This window comes from Mesoplodon mirus (assembly GCF_964341445.2).
Source record: "Mesoplodon mirus genome assembly, chromosome: 5".
In the NCBI taxonomy this organism is placed as follows: Eukaryota; Metazoa; Chordata; class Mammalia; order Artiodactyla; family Ziphiidae; genus Mesoplodon; species Mesoplodon mirus.
Genome location: NC_138980.1, coordinates 158498066 through 158511842, shown reverse-complemented (window position 1 = coordinate 158511842; position 13777 = coordinate 158498066). Strand labels below are relative to the sequence as shown.

Here is a 13777-nt window from a genome sequence, read left to right as displayed (position 1 = left end):
ACAGAAAGTAGAATGGTGGTTGCCAGGGGCTGGGGGAGGGAGGACTGGGGAGTTGTTCCTTAATGTGGGTAGAGTGTCAGTTTAGCAAGATGAAAAGAGCTCTGGAGGTTGTTTGCACAACAATGTGAAGGTACTTAACACTACTGAGCCGTACATTCAAAAATGGTTAAATGGTACATCTTATGTGTCTTATGTACATGTTGTAAGTATTTTACCACACTTAAAAAAAAAAAAAGACCTAGAACTTTGACTAATCCTACAAGAGATTAACGTCGTACAGCATAGTGATACGGAACCCTTACACGGTTGTATTTTCGAGTGGACCGTGTGAGATGGATGTTGTCATCCCTCTTTTACAGATGAGAAAAGTAAGGCACAGAGAGATTAAATCACTTGCCCGAGATCACACTTTTCAAGTAGTGGAGCAAGGATTCAAACCCAGGCCAGCTGGTTCAGTCAGTGCTTTTCCCCACCATGGACACTGCCTCTCAGCGAGGGAGACATAAAGAAGGTAGGCAGATGAGAGCCAGAGAACACGCAGGAAAAGGCATGCTGAATGCCTTGTCTGCGAACAGACAAGACATCACCATATAAGAAAGTTATGGAAACTTTGTGAAGAGAGAGAAACCTTCCAACAGAGCTGGGCTATGGCTGGAGTTTCCTCATCAAACCAGGAGCACCCTGGCAGTGGGGAGGGCCACAGGGAATGCCTGCCCATCAGAGGCACGAGGCACAGGAACAGGCTCCTGCTTTTGATGAGAGGCTATAAGACTATGGTCCTTTCTGATTAAGACAAGACGAGGGCTTCCCTGGTGGCGCAGTGGTTGAGAGTCCGCCTGCCGATGCAGGGGACACGGGTTCGTGCCCCGGTCTGGGAAGGTCCCACATGCCGCGGAGCAGCTGGGCCCGTGAGCCATGGCCGCTGAGCCTGCGCGTCCGGAGCCTGTGCTCCGCAATGGGAGAGGCCACGACAGTGAGAGGCCCGCGTACCGCAAAAGAAAAAAAAAAAAAAAAAAAAAAAAAGACAAGACGATTCTACAGGAGACACAGCTGTCAGCACACCTCGCAGATGAGATGTCTTATGTATTCTACTGAATGTAACTAAGGAAAAATAAGATCAGAAAGAAGAAAGTTTCATTGCTATGTATTTGCTGACTGTAATTAAGGGGAACCAAACGGGCAGGAGGAAATTTCAATCTGGGACTCTCAAGGACACATCCCAAAAGCTCAGGATTAAGCAATAATAAAAGAGCACAGGATCTCAGTCTAGTGCCTTCTGACTCACCTAAATCTTCATCTAGCTTCGTCTTGGGAGGCTCCCATGGGGGTCTGGCAGCTTTGGCCTTCTCTTGCCTGCTCCCCAACTCTTCCTCAAATTTGTCATATAAGTCGCGGAGCCTACTCGTTCCAACTACCGTAGAATCTCCCTTTGAAAAATAAAGGATCAATATTAGGAACTATATTAATAATAGTAATACCAAAGAGACAATAAGAGCTCACCAGTGACCAAAGATTTGTACTAGCAAGGTATCATTTTTCAACCCTCCATTTAATAAACATTTAAAAACAAAATGCCCATTGCTGGCAATGATGCTCTGAATCACACACACACATTTAGGGTTGACAAAGTCCTCAGGAAAATGCACATTGCCAACATTCAGAAACATCAGAAAAGTTTATCTATGCCCTTTTGATATAACGACAACAAAAAAAATCCTAACCCCCTGAGAATTCATGACACCTGACACCCTGCTAGGGAACATATACTCCTCCCCTACTGAAAGTCACTGATAGTCTATATACCACATTAATCCAATGACCACCACAAACACATGCACCCCATAAACACAGGGACACACACACACACACACTCCACAAACACAAGGTTCTGCAATGCATTCCCTAGAGGAAGTGTTCCACTTTTCCCCACTCTCCTCCCAGGTTGAAAATCACTTTAAATGTCCACGCTCTTTGACTTAGTAATTTTCAAAATGTACCTTTCAGACATAAAATGAATATTAAATCATAAAATCTGCAGTTATCCCAGAAGGGGGTAACTGATCTTCCTCAGCCCCAGCTCATTACTGACACTGGCGATGCTGGGGTAGCTCTGACATTCTTATCATCTCTCTGCCCCAACGTTGCACAAACACAAAGGCCAATATTGGGCTTCTGGTTTATCAGCCTTCCTTCTACACTGGAGTTTTAATACGCCCACAAAAAGGTGAGGGGGAAAAATATAGCTCTGCCTGTTTAAATGCTCTGAACCTCAGTGCCTTCAACTTTGTTATTTCAGTAATAATAATACCCATGGCAGCCATTCTGCCATTCCTCCTTGCTTACAGAACCATGATTCCCTTCAGATTTGGGGCAGAAAACTCATGATCTCAGAAGGCAGGCTGAGCCACAGTCCCCCTACCCCTAAAATGCCTCTGTCCTAATCCCTGGAAAATGAACACATTACCTTACATGGCAGAAAGGACTTTGCAGATGTGATTAAGGCTACAGAATTTGAGATGGGATAATGTGGGTGGGCCCAACCTAATATGAGCCTTTAAAAGCAGAGAACCTCTCCCAACAGGAGTCAGAGATGCAATGGAAAAAGAGGCAGGAGATATTCAAAGCACAAGAGGGACTCGACCCGCTGGCTGCTGGCTTTGAAGATGAAGGAAGGGGTCCACGGGCCAAGGAATGCACATGACCTGTAGAAGCTGGAAACAGCCCTTACCTGCCAGCCAGCAAGGAAACAAGGACCTCCATCCTACAGCCACAAGGAACTGAACTCTGCCAACAACCTGAATAGGCAAGAAAACAGGCTCCCTCCAGAAAGGAATGAAACCCTACTGGTACCTCAATTTAGCCAGTGAGACCCAAGTTTGACTTCTGACCTACAGAACTGTGAGGTAATAAATGTGTATTGTTTTAAGTCTGTGGAAATTGGTTACAGAAGAGATGGAAAACGAATCCATGGGGAGAACACACGACACAGTTCTGAGCAAAGGGATGGAAGAAAAGATCCCCAGGCACCCGAGGCTCCACCCAACACTGCCCTCTGCATCTGTGTCTGGACAGAGGTGTGTAAAGACGTGATGCCTGGAGCTGCTGCAGGCATCCTGAAACTGTGGTGGACCCTCCAGAAGACAGCAATGCCAACCTAGGACCCTGCCATTGCTGATCCACTAAATGCACACTGGCCACCACCTCCCTCCAGATAGCTTGTTGAGAAAAATAAACCCAGCAAGTTTAAGTCACGATTAGTCAAGTATTCTTATTTACAGCAACATTCTGAAGTAATAGATGCCTTCTTTCCAGGGATGTTTTAAGGATTAAATGAGATAATCTGAGATTCATGGAGTAAAGTTTCGGTGCTCGGCATGTGAGCTTCTCCCTCCCTGTATCACGTGAACTATGACTTAAAACCCTGCTTTACTTTATCAAGTAAAATATCATGCCACCAGGAAAGATTTCTCAAACCCTGTTTTCAAAGGCAAGGGAGTCTCCTCTCTAGTTCCCCATAGATAAGGGCCCAGTCCAAGTCAAAGCTATATTTACAAAATTCCAGACAACTGCTATGCTCTCTTATCTACCCCACGCACTAAACCCAACATCTCCAAGCTCTTCTGTCCTAAATCTGTAGATATCCATTCCTTCACTCATTCATTTAATCAATGAACATTACTGTATGTCCATCCCATGGCAAATACACCTAAATTAATGGGATAGAGGCATGACACCTATTGGGAGAAAGAAAGAGAAGAAAGGTGACAGAAAATAAAATGGAGATGGAAGAAAGAAAAGAAGTGAGCATATGGAGGTCGTGGGGTCCCCACCTCAATGAGGTGCGGCTGCCGAGCCCCAGGAGCCCCATCTCCCACAGCACGTGTGCTGAGTCTCTCGAGAGCCCACCAAAGGCAACGACACCTGCCACTCCACAAAACCAGCAATGTGCTCGGGAAACTTGCTATGGCTACCTTTGGTCAAGGATAGACTTGTAAGAGACAAACTCAATTCTCCCTTGCTTCTCATTTTGAGGGGAAAACACACACACACATACACACACGGCTACAGATCACAAAAGGCATAAAGCAGCTATGAGTGAGAGCTTACAAAACCACCAGTATTAAGACCAGCAGTGTCATAAAAAATGCAGAATGCAGAGATCCTTTCATTAACCTGCTGCACTCTTGCGTTTGTAAAGCAGTTTTGGTCTGCAGCAGTGGTTCTCAACCGGAGGGGGCGGGGAGGGGTATTCTGTCACCCGCAGGGGACATGTGGCAACATCACAGGACAGCTTTGGTTATCACAACGAGGAGAGGGTGCTACTGGCCTCCAGTGCATAGAGCCCAGAGATGCTGCTCAACATCTGACAATGCACAGGGCGGGCCCCGCCACAAGGAATTATCCGGCCCAAGATGCCCATAGTGCCGAGGCTGAGCAGCTCTGGTCCACAGCTTCTCTCCTACTTCAGACCTACCACCTGATCCATGGGGTCACTGGAGTAGTAGCTTTCTGAGTGGGTGCATCGGATCCACACAGGCTTAAGGAGCTCGTCCTCCTCCTCCTCGTTTCTGTCGGGCAGCGACTCCTCCGGCTCTCTTTCCTTGACTGAGCTACCGTTCTTCTCTTTGCCGGAGCTCTGGCTGTCACTCCATCTGTCTTTTTCTTCCTCCCAACGAGCTCTCTTCTTCTCCCTACTTGGGGAGCGACTTCAAAAGGGGGTGAAGGAGGCTAATTATTAAAAATGTTCATCCATTGTAAAACTGTTCTATTTCACCTCTTTAGTTCATTTTTCACCTAAAAGAAAAACGTCATGGCAAACCACCATACTCATTTTTACTAAACCAGTGACCCCCTGACACCAGTCTGGTGACATCAGAATCACCTGAAGTTATGTGTTTAAAAATACAAATTCCCAGGCCCTACCCCAGATCTACTTACTGATTCACAGTCTCCGGGGGTGGGGCCCAAGAATCTGTATTTTTAATAATCTCCCCAGGTAATTCTGGTGTGCATCCAGCAGGTTCAGAAGCACCCGGCAAACCATAACTCCTGGAAGAGAAAGATATCTGGGAAATATTTGGAACTCTCCACATATATAGACAACCTCAGCACTGAGCATACTAGTTCTGAATCCTCTGCATCCTGCTTTGCCAAGAAAAAAGAAAAAAATCTTCATAAAACATGGTCTCAACTTGGCCATAAATTTAGCCTGAGGACAATAATCCAAGAGTGAACCAGTTATTCTATCCCTAAGCGTCTCTCTGGAAGTGCACACTTGGGTATTACTGCTTAATGAACCACCACTTTGCCTAATTCAAACTCCCACAGATACTAACTCAATTAAAAAGGAAAAAAGCAATTCTATCTCCTTGAATCTCTGGGGCATGAAATTTGCAAAGGCCCAGCCTATGGATGTGCTTCGAGGGAACAACTTATAGGACAGATTTTAAATTAAGCCCAAGAAATTCAGGTGGAACCATAAAGGCCTTGAGAATCCAGCCAAGGATAGTAACTGCTTTATTAGCGTTGCGCTGGCAACCTGATAATAAGAGTCACTATTATCCAAGAAAGTTTACACCTGGGTCAAAGTCACAAATTAACTTTTTCCATCAACTACCATTCACTCCTGATTTTATGACAGGGTAAGTGTGAGTGTGTATACATCAGGGGGAAAAGGGTGAGTGATTAGAAGGGTTATATATATATTGATTACTTATTGATATAACTTCCAAATATTACAATGTGCATCACTAGGTTTATTACCAGAAAAAAAATGTACTGTGAAGTAAAATGTATATATGTTCACTGTAGAAAAATAATAAAACATTAACAAAAACAAGACAAAAATCACCTGTAACACCACTCAGAGATAACCACTAAATTTCACAAATGTGTTAAAAGACATAGATATGTAAACATACAAGTTTTAACAAAAAAGAAACTCTATAGCCTGCTCTCCACAACTCAGTAGTAAATCAGGAACATCATTCTATATCAATACATCTATATCTGAACCATTTTTAATAAGTTCATATTATTGTTTTATATGTATATTCCATAATTTGACAAATCTGATCAGTCACTTAGGTTGTTACTATTTTTTTTTGCCATTGTAAACAATGCTACTGTAAACACACTTGGGTTCTCTGCAGACCTGTCAGATTATTTCATACCCAGAATGTGTACTTTTCTTAAGGCTTCTCTACAGATAGGCAGTACCAGTTTAGATTACCATCAAAACCATATGTGATTTCCCATTTCTACACATCTTGTCAACATGATTGTTTTTAATCTTTACCATTCTTATGAAAAGAGTATCTCATTTAATTCGTCACTACTGAAATGACACGTTTCACATTCACTTCTTTTCTGAACATCTGAGTCAATATGCCATGCCAATATTTTTAAAATTAGGATTATAGTCTTTTTTGTTTATTGAAAGAGTTTTTTATTAAAATAATCACCTGTCTGCTGTCATATGTCAATTCTCAATGTTTCTTAGCTAATTTTGAATTTTCCTGATAATATCATTAGCTAATAATGGCAAATCTTGGCTCCCAGTGGTGTGGTTTTGTTTGTTTGTTTGTTTATTCGTTTGTGGTGCTTCCTGAGAGCCTGACACTCTTGTAAGCACCCTGACATACTTAGTCCTTACAAGAATCCTGAGGCAGATATAAACATCCCCTAGAGAGGAAACAATTAGAAGTTATATCACTCGCCCACTATCACACAGCTAATAAGTGGTAGTTAAATGCTAATATGGTTGACACAGATGTTTTGACATGTACTAAAAATCCCACCAAATGTTTATTATTATCATCAAGAAACACAGGCAGAAGACATCGTCACCCCATCCCCTTAGGCAGGTATCTTGAATAATGGATGGTCAGGGTTGTCTATTGTGAACAACAATTAGTATTCTTTTTTTTTTTCTTTCTTTCTTTCTTTCTTTCTTTTTTTTTTTTAACACTTTGAGAGGGACATTTCAAAACAGGAGCAAAACATGTTTTTTTAGGTAGGTGTCTGAGGAATTTCAAATTTCAAAATCCAAACTCGAAATTGTTTTTTAACAATATGCTATATTACAACTATGACAACTCTCCCTCCTTTACAGGATTTACATCTGTAATTTTTATTTTCTCATCTACTGCACTAGTTAGACTCACAGAATCCAAGTCTCTGCCTTCTCCACAAGCTACTGGGCACGGGGAAGAAACCAGTAGACCGAAGAGCTTTCTAGCACACCACATTAAAAACCATCAACCTCAGATGGGTCCTCAATGATTTCCACCAACACGGTATCTTGACTTGTTTCCTGTCCTCATCCCCTCCTCCTCCTCCTCCTCAGGCCCTTTCTCACTGAACAAACTCTTCCTAGCTGACCTCATCTAATCCATGGCATTTAGTATTTCCAGCTAGGATCTCTTTTCTGAACCTTGCACCTCTGTGTCCAAATAACTACCACACAATTCCATCTGGTTGTCTCACAGATTCTCAAATCCCACTTGCCCCGAATTGAACTCTTCCTTTACCTGTTTCTTAAGTGTTCCCAGCCCTCCACGGGGAACACCAGACCTCGGTGATGACCGCCTCTTCCTCACGATCAGTTATCAAGTCCTCCCGCCTCCCTCATCGATCTCTCAATTACCTCTACCTTTCCCCATCGCCACTGTCACTGCACCAGTCTAGGCACAATCATTTCTTGTGTGGATTACTAACAAAAGCCTTCTAAGCTCATTTCCCTACTTCCAGGCTTGATCCTCTGAGACCATTTCTCCATGCTGCAACCTTCACACCCGCGATCTCTCTTCTCCTACCATCCCCCTTCCCTCATGCATTCCTACTCATACTCTAGGCATCAGTAAAATGTCAACTTCTCTGTGATTACCCTAAACTGAGTTATCGACTGCTGTGTTCCCAGAGCAACATGTAATTGCTCTACCAAAAGCACTTCCACAGTACCTAACTTTCTTATTCCTGAAAAGTGGGGACTCGTGTTAATGACTATATCACCGCACCAGTACGATACCTGGGACACACAAGGATGCAAAGTTTTTCGTTTGCTCGTTGATTTAGCTGTGCATCCGGTGACAGTGGTAGGCAACTGGGCTCCCTTGTCTTTTTTTCTAATGTGTATGAGAAGGTCTATAAGGTTTCAACATTGAATTTGGCTCTTCTGAGATGGTATCAATCATGTTCGTCACGAGATAATGCTCTCCATCGTGTTAAAGAAGTCTGCTTATACTCGAGGTTTCCCAGTTTCTACTCATACATGGATGTGACTTTATTTTAAATATCTAATAGGCAGGTACTGAGATAACCCCACAGATTCTGACACAAAGGATTACAGTTACAAATCTCCTAATACTAACCTATCTTCCCATGCAATCTTGGAATAATCTCTCAATTATTTTAACACACAACTGAAAACAACTTGCTAATATACTAATCAGTATTTTCATATCCCTATTCATAAGAGATTGTTTTGTGGTTTCTTTTCACTGATTAGCTTTTGCCATTTGGATTCTCCTGGTATCACAGCATGAGCTGAGCTTTCCTTCCATCTTCATCAGTGTTCTAAAATAGTTTAAAACTTTTTTGAAAGTGGCACAAATTCACCTTCAACTTTTTTCCACGGTTATCAGCCTATTAAAATTTTCTGCTTCTTGTGTAAGGTTTGTAATTTTTGTTTTCATAGAAAACAACCCATCACATCCAAGTTTTTAAATCTCTCAAATAAAATATCTGTACTTATACCAACATACAATAATTTTTAAACCTCCTTCATTCTTCCTGATTTGCCACTTTTTAAATTGTACAGCCTTTCAAAGAAATCTTGCTATTTACAAATATTATTATAGTACTTCAGTTCTATTTTCTATTTCATTAATTTCTTTTATCTTTAAATCCCTTTTTCTGCTTTTCTTATACTCTATCAATTTCTAGAGTCAAGTGATCAGATAATAATTATATATATAGTTACCATTTATTTGGCACTAGTGGGCCCAGTTCTAAGTGTTTTACGTGTATTATCTCAGTGACCCCTCACCACTCAATAAGGCAAGTATAACTGTCCTTATTTTAGACAAAGCCACTGAGGCTTAAAAAAAGTTAGATTACTTTGCTCAATAACAAAGTTGGGAAAACTAATAATTGACCCCAAATCTGTCAGATCCTAGAGTACTGTTCTTAATTACCATTATATGAGACATGAATTTTACTTCTCGATATAGAATTGGTTATATCCTGAAAGTTTTGATTTGCAGCAATCTCAATGTCATTTTTCCAAATAAGGTGTGACTGCAGTTTTGCTCTTTTTTTTTGAAACAAGTAAATTTAAGAGCATAATTATGAATTTTCGAAGTTTTTCTTAAAAAACCTTGAATTATTAATGTATAGTTTTATAGCAATTGAGGTCAGAAAGTGGCCCATATAATTTCTAACTTTTGGAAATGTATCAAGATTTTCCTTGTTCATTCTCAATACAACTTGAAAGTAAAGGTTTTTAAGTAATTGGCTACTTTAACTTTTCACAGGGCTCTTTGGACAGACTCTCAGGCTATTCTTAAGACCTGGCTGATACTTTGCACAAGCACAAAATCTGAATTCCAGGAGATAATCCTATGACTTCTACCAGTGTCAACTCCTTGCTTACCTTCCAGATCTCTTATACTCTTTTTTGTAGGACCTTTCCAGAGATGGTGATCTTCGGCTGTCCCGGTGCCTGTGTCTCTCCCGTTCCCGCTCTCTTAAAGGAATTAATACACAGAGCTGTTTTCAACAGAAAGACTCAAAACACCATCTCTTTTCACTGAATTCACCTTCTAAATAAATGAACCTCACCTCACCTAAGAATTTTGCAGGCGCTATTCACTATGGGAATTTTTATTCATCCTTCATTTATTAGAGGATAAAGGAGTGTTTCACGTTATAGAAGTTAACTAACTTGGACATTTCTTGCTGTTTTCTTTAAAAAAAAAAGTCATACTTAATACTGAGCAACAAAGGGAATTTTATCATGATCTTCTCTTGAGACCTTCTAACCAGCCAACCTTGATTATTTAACCTAAGAGGAAAACTTCAAAGGATTCAACTGTCTATTGATTTCTAGAACACTCTTAATTTCATCCATCAAATATATGCCAATTAAAGCTTTTACAGTAAAGATTAGGACAAGGGTCTATAATGAAACAGTTCTAAACTCTTATAGGTTATAGGCCTGAGGTATAGTTCTAGAAATCACTAATTGCCATGAGACTCTAAGTCACTTTACCTTTAAATGCTGTCTTCATCTTAAAAAAAATCTCTAAATGGAGACACTGAGTTTACTCAGTGTAAAACTAGAATGCAGAATTTTGAACCTTCCAATGTGACACCAGAATTTAGTAATAATAATAGTAATAACTTCTAAATCTATTTAATAAGTACAATGAGATCTGAAACAAAAATCGGAACTCCGGTGTGTTTATATCAGAAATAAATCTAAGGGAAATAACTACTAGGTCTTAGAATGGGGGAAAAAAATGCTAGATTAGTCTGAGTCCAGCAAGAAGACTACAAAAATGTCTGAACTCAAAAACATCTCCCCCTCCCACCACCAGGCTTCCCTGGCAGTTCAGTGGTTAAGACTCCGTACTTCCACTGCAGGGGGCACTGGTTCGATCCCTGGTCTGGGAACTAAGATCCTATATGCCTGTCATGTGTCATGGCCAAAAAAAAAAAAAATCCCCCAACCTACAGCCAAATAGAAGAAAGATAAATTCACTGAAATCAAAACTTACACAACTGATAGAGATCTTAGATATTAAAACAAAAATTTTTTTTCACTTAAAAATCACCCCTCCTCAAGAAAGGCTCCTTTGAATAATACTTTTAACATATACTTAAGCCTCAGGTACACACCAGCTGTCCAAAGTAAAGTAGCCAGTGCTTGGAATTCTACATTCTTTACCTGATACACTTCTAAATTTACAGTTTACTTTTAGGCAGTAAATCCCAGCTAGTGAGCGGTACCACGTGACAAAGATATGATGTAATTTGTGATGGCATGGCTGCTGAAAAAAATAATTGCCTATATTTCCAAATAAAAACTGTATTTAGGGACTTCCTGGTGGTTGGGACTTTGCCTTTCAATGCGGGGGGCACGGGTTCGATCCCTGGTTGGGGAGCTGGGGTCCCACATGCCTTGGGGCCGAAAGGCCAAAACATAAAACAGAAGCAATATTGTAACAAATTCAATAAAGACTCTAAAAATGGTCCACATCAGAAAAAGAAACAAAAAAATCAAAAAAAAACCCTCAACTTAAAGGATATTCCTAATATTTTGTTTGTTTTTTTAACATCTAGGGGATAGAATTTTGCATTCAAGAGTGGCATTTCTGATGATGATTACTACCTCTGAGTGGCTATGAATTGAAAAGACCAGTATGGACATAAGTCACAGTAACACTATATGATAAAGCCATTTAAAGCAAGAAAAACAATGCTTGGGTTATTTTTCCAAAGACTTTTCCCTGTTTGGAAGCATAGTATTAGATACATTCATACTAGCTCCCTGATGACTACACATTGTACTCAACAGGACAGCTATGGGGATTACTGTGCTATAACACTACTCATTTGTGGGAAGCCGCTGCACTGCACCCTACTGGTTGCATCTGCCGCTGCTGCTTTTCCCACTCCCCGGAGGAACCCTGATCTTTCCCGACAGCAAATGCATACATCCACTTCTTCACAAACTTCCTCTAGAAATAGTTTGCCCTAAAAGGATCTTGTAATTGTTATTCAACCAGATTTCGGAGGAGGAGAAAAAGAGGGAAAATGAAATTTGGAAAAGGACAGATTCACTTACCCCAAGAAGAAGCAAGGGGAGAAGTAGCCAGAGGACAGACTAAAGAATTTGCATAAACTTAACACAACCTAATGCACAAATTTGTGAACTTTTGCTTTTCTCCAATATACTTCTAGAAGTTATACTAGGACTTCAGGTGCCCCATGTTTGTTTCACAGAAGCATTCCATATAAGACAGATGACTGACACGCTACTAAGACCCCAAAAGGAGCTGATTTTAATGTGGCTGTGACACTAAGGCAGCTCCTGGGCAAATATCCCAAGTACAACATTATAAAACAACTCCAAAGTAAATAAAGGCCATTTAGAAAGATGAGCTAACTGCCTAAGGTCCTTCATGGTAAAGGGGTTGCCGTTTAGAATAATGGAGATTAAGGGTAATTCTTTTGGCACTTGATTTCACTTACTGATAGACATCCTCAGTTTACAGGACATCTGTGTTTCTTCAAACAAACACATTAACTCCAAGCTTAAGCCTGGATGGGAGAATTCAGGATTTTACAGCAGAGCCCTAAAAACTACAGCACCCCCAAAACGGAAAAAAAAAAATGCCACCTAGAATGCTGAAGTTTGCAGCAAAATGTTTCCCCAGAGACAGGTTTATTAATAATCACTTTGTCTGAAGAAAACTACTAACAAATTCTTTCTGATTTAGATTTTCACCATAAAACTGTAAAATAAACCATCACAGGCCTCTGCCAACTAGTCCATCACAGAATTAAGAACAAAATTGACCAGGGACAGTAAGTCATGCTGAAAAGACTTTTAAAAGTCTACCAACTCTGTCAGCTTTGGCCCACCAGAATCAGTCACCTCTGAAGGAAACATGTTCCTTCCACCTTCCACTGGGCGTCAGGGAGAAGCAATAGAGCATTCTCCTTCCAAACCTTCTGAGCACTGGTCACTCTCTTCGGGACTGAGAATGACTGCTACCGTTTACTGGCAAACTGTTCAGTCAGAATCAAGCCCCCAGCCATGAGCACAACATGGGAACTGAGAAGCACACTGATTCCACAGAGGCCAAGACCAGCTCTCCAAAAACCCAAGTAACGGAGTGACTGCTTTGGGGACCTCAAACTTTTCAGCACAGAAGTTGCACAAGACAATGAAGGTACACACACCACAGCAGACAGAAAGAGCAGCACTGTTACCAGCTTGACAACTGGAAAACCTCAAATCTTCATCAATGTAAAGAGTTCACTGAAGGTACAAATAAATATTAGTACAATCGACATCTGTGTATTTTAATTTTTCCATCTAAACCAATGGTTGTTAGATTTTTGGTGTGATAGACTCACACTATCTCTTAAGAATCTGCTGTAAGCAACGGATTTACTTATAGAAAAACATACATACACATAGAATTTGCATATAACTTCAGAGCACTTCTAAACGCCCATCTATGAGTGTCTGCTGAAAACCTTATTCTCTTGTATATATAGATATTTGGTCTTTTGAAGAAAAAAAAGAAATGTAATCTGGAATGGAATAGTATGTTTTCTTTTTTTTTTTTTTAATTTTTAATATTCTGACTTTTAAACAAATTTTATTTTATTTATTTTTGGCTGCGTTGGGTCTTCGTTGCGGCGCGCAGGCTTCTCACCGCGGTAGCCTCTCCCACTGCAGAGCACGGGCCCCAGGCGCAGGGGACCCAGCAGTTGTGGCCCGCGGGCTCCAGAGCGCAGGCCCAGCAGCTGTGGCGCACGGGCCCAGCTGCTCCGCAGCATGTGGGATCCTCCCAAACCGGGGCACGAACCCGCGTTCCCTGCATCGGCAGGCGGACCCTCAACCACTGTGCCACCAGGGAAGCCTGGAATAGTATGTTTTAAATGCAACTTTCTTTAGTATGAATGTGTTTCAATGCAACAAAATCAAATTAAAAGCTATTTTGAAAACTGTAACTTTGATAATGTGTATTATTTCATT

At 41.0% G+C, this 13777-nt stretch overlaps 1 protein-coding gene across 4 annotated transcripts in view; it reads right to left on the bottom strand.

Annotated features, from left to right (window-relative positions):
- The window catches only part of DROSHA (drosha ribonuclease III), a 125783-nt gene that overhangs the window by 107331 nt on the left and 4675 nt on the right, over positions 1-13777 (bottom strand). For 3 of the 4 annotated variants that reach the window (XM_082620682.1, XM_082620683.1, XM_082620684.1), the window contains exons 5-8: positions 9656-9748; positions 4939-5049; positions 4475-4706; positions 1286-1427 (exon numbers count right to left, since the gene is read on the bottom strand). In XM_082620682.1, coding sequence (XP_082476808.1) covers positions 1286-1427; positions 4475-4706; positions 4939-5049; positions 9656-9748 — 578 coding nt within the window. The remainder of the gene's footprint in view (positions 1-1285; positions 1428-4474; positions 4707-4938; positions 5050-9655; positions 9749-13777) is intronic. The other variant, XM_082620685.1, reaches the window with a different exon arrangement.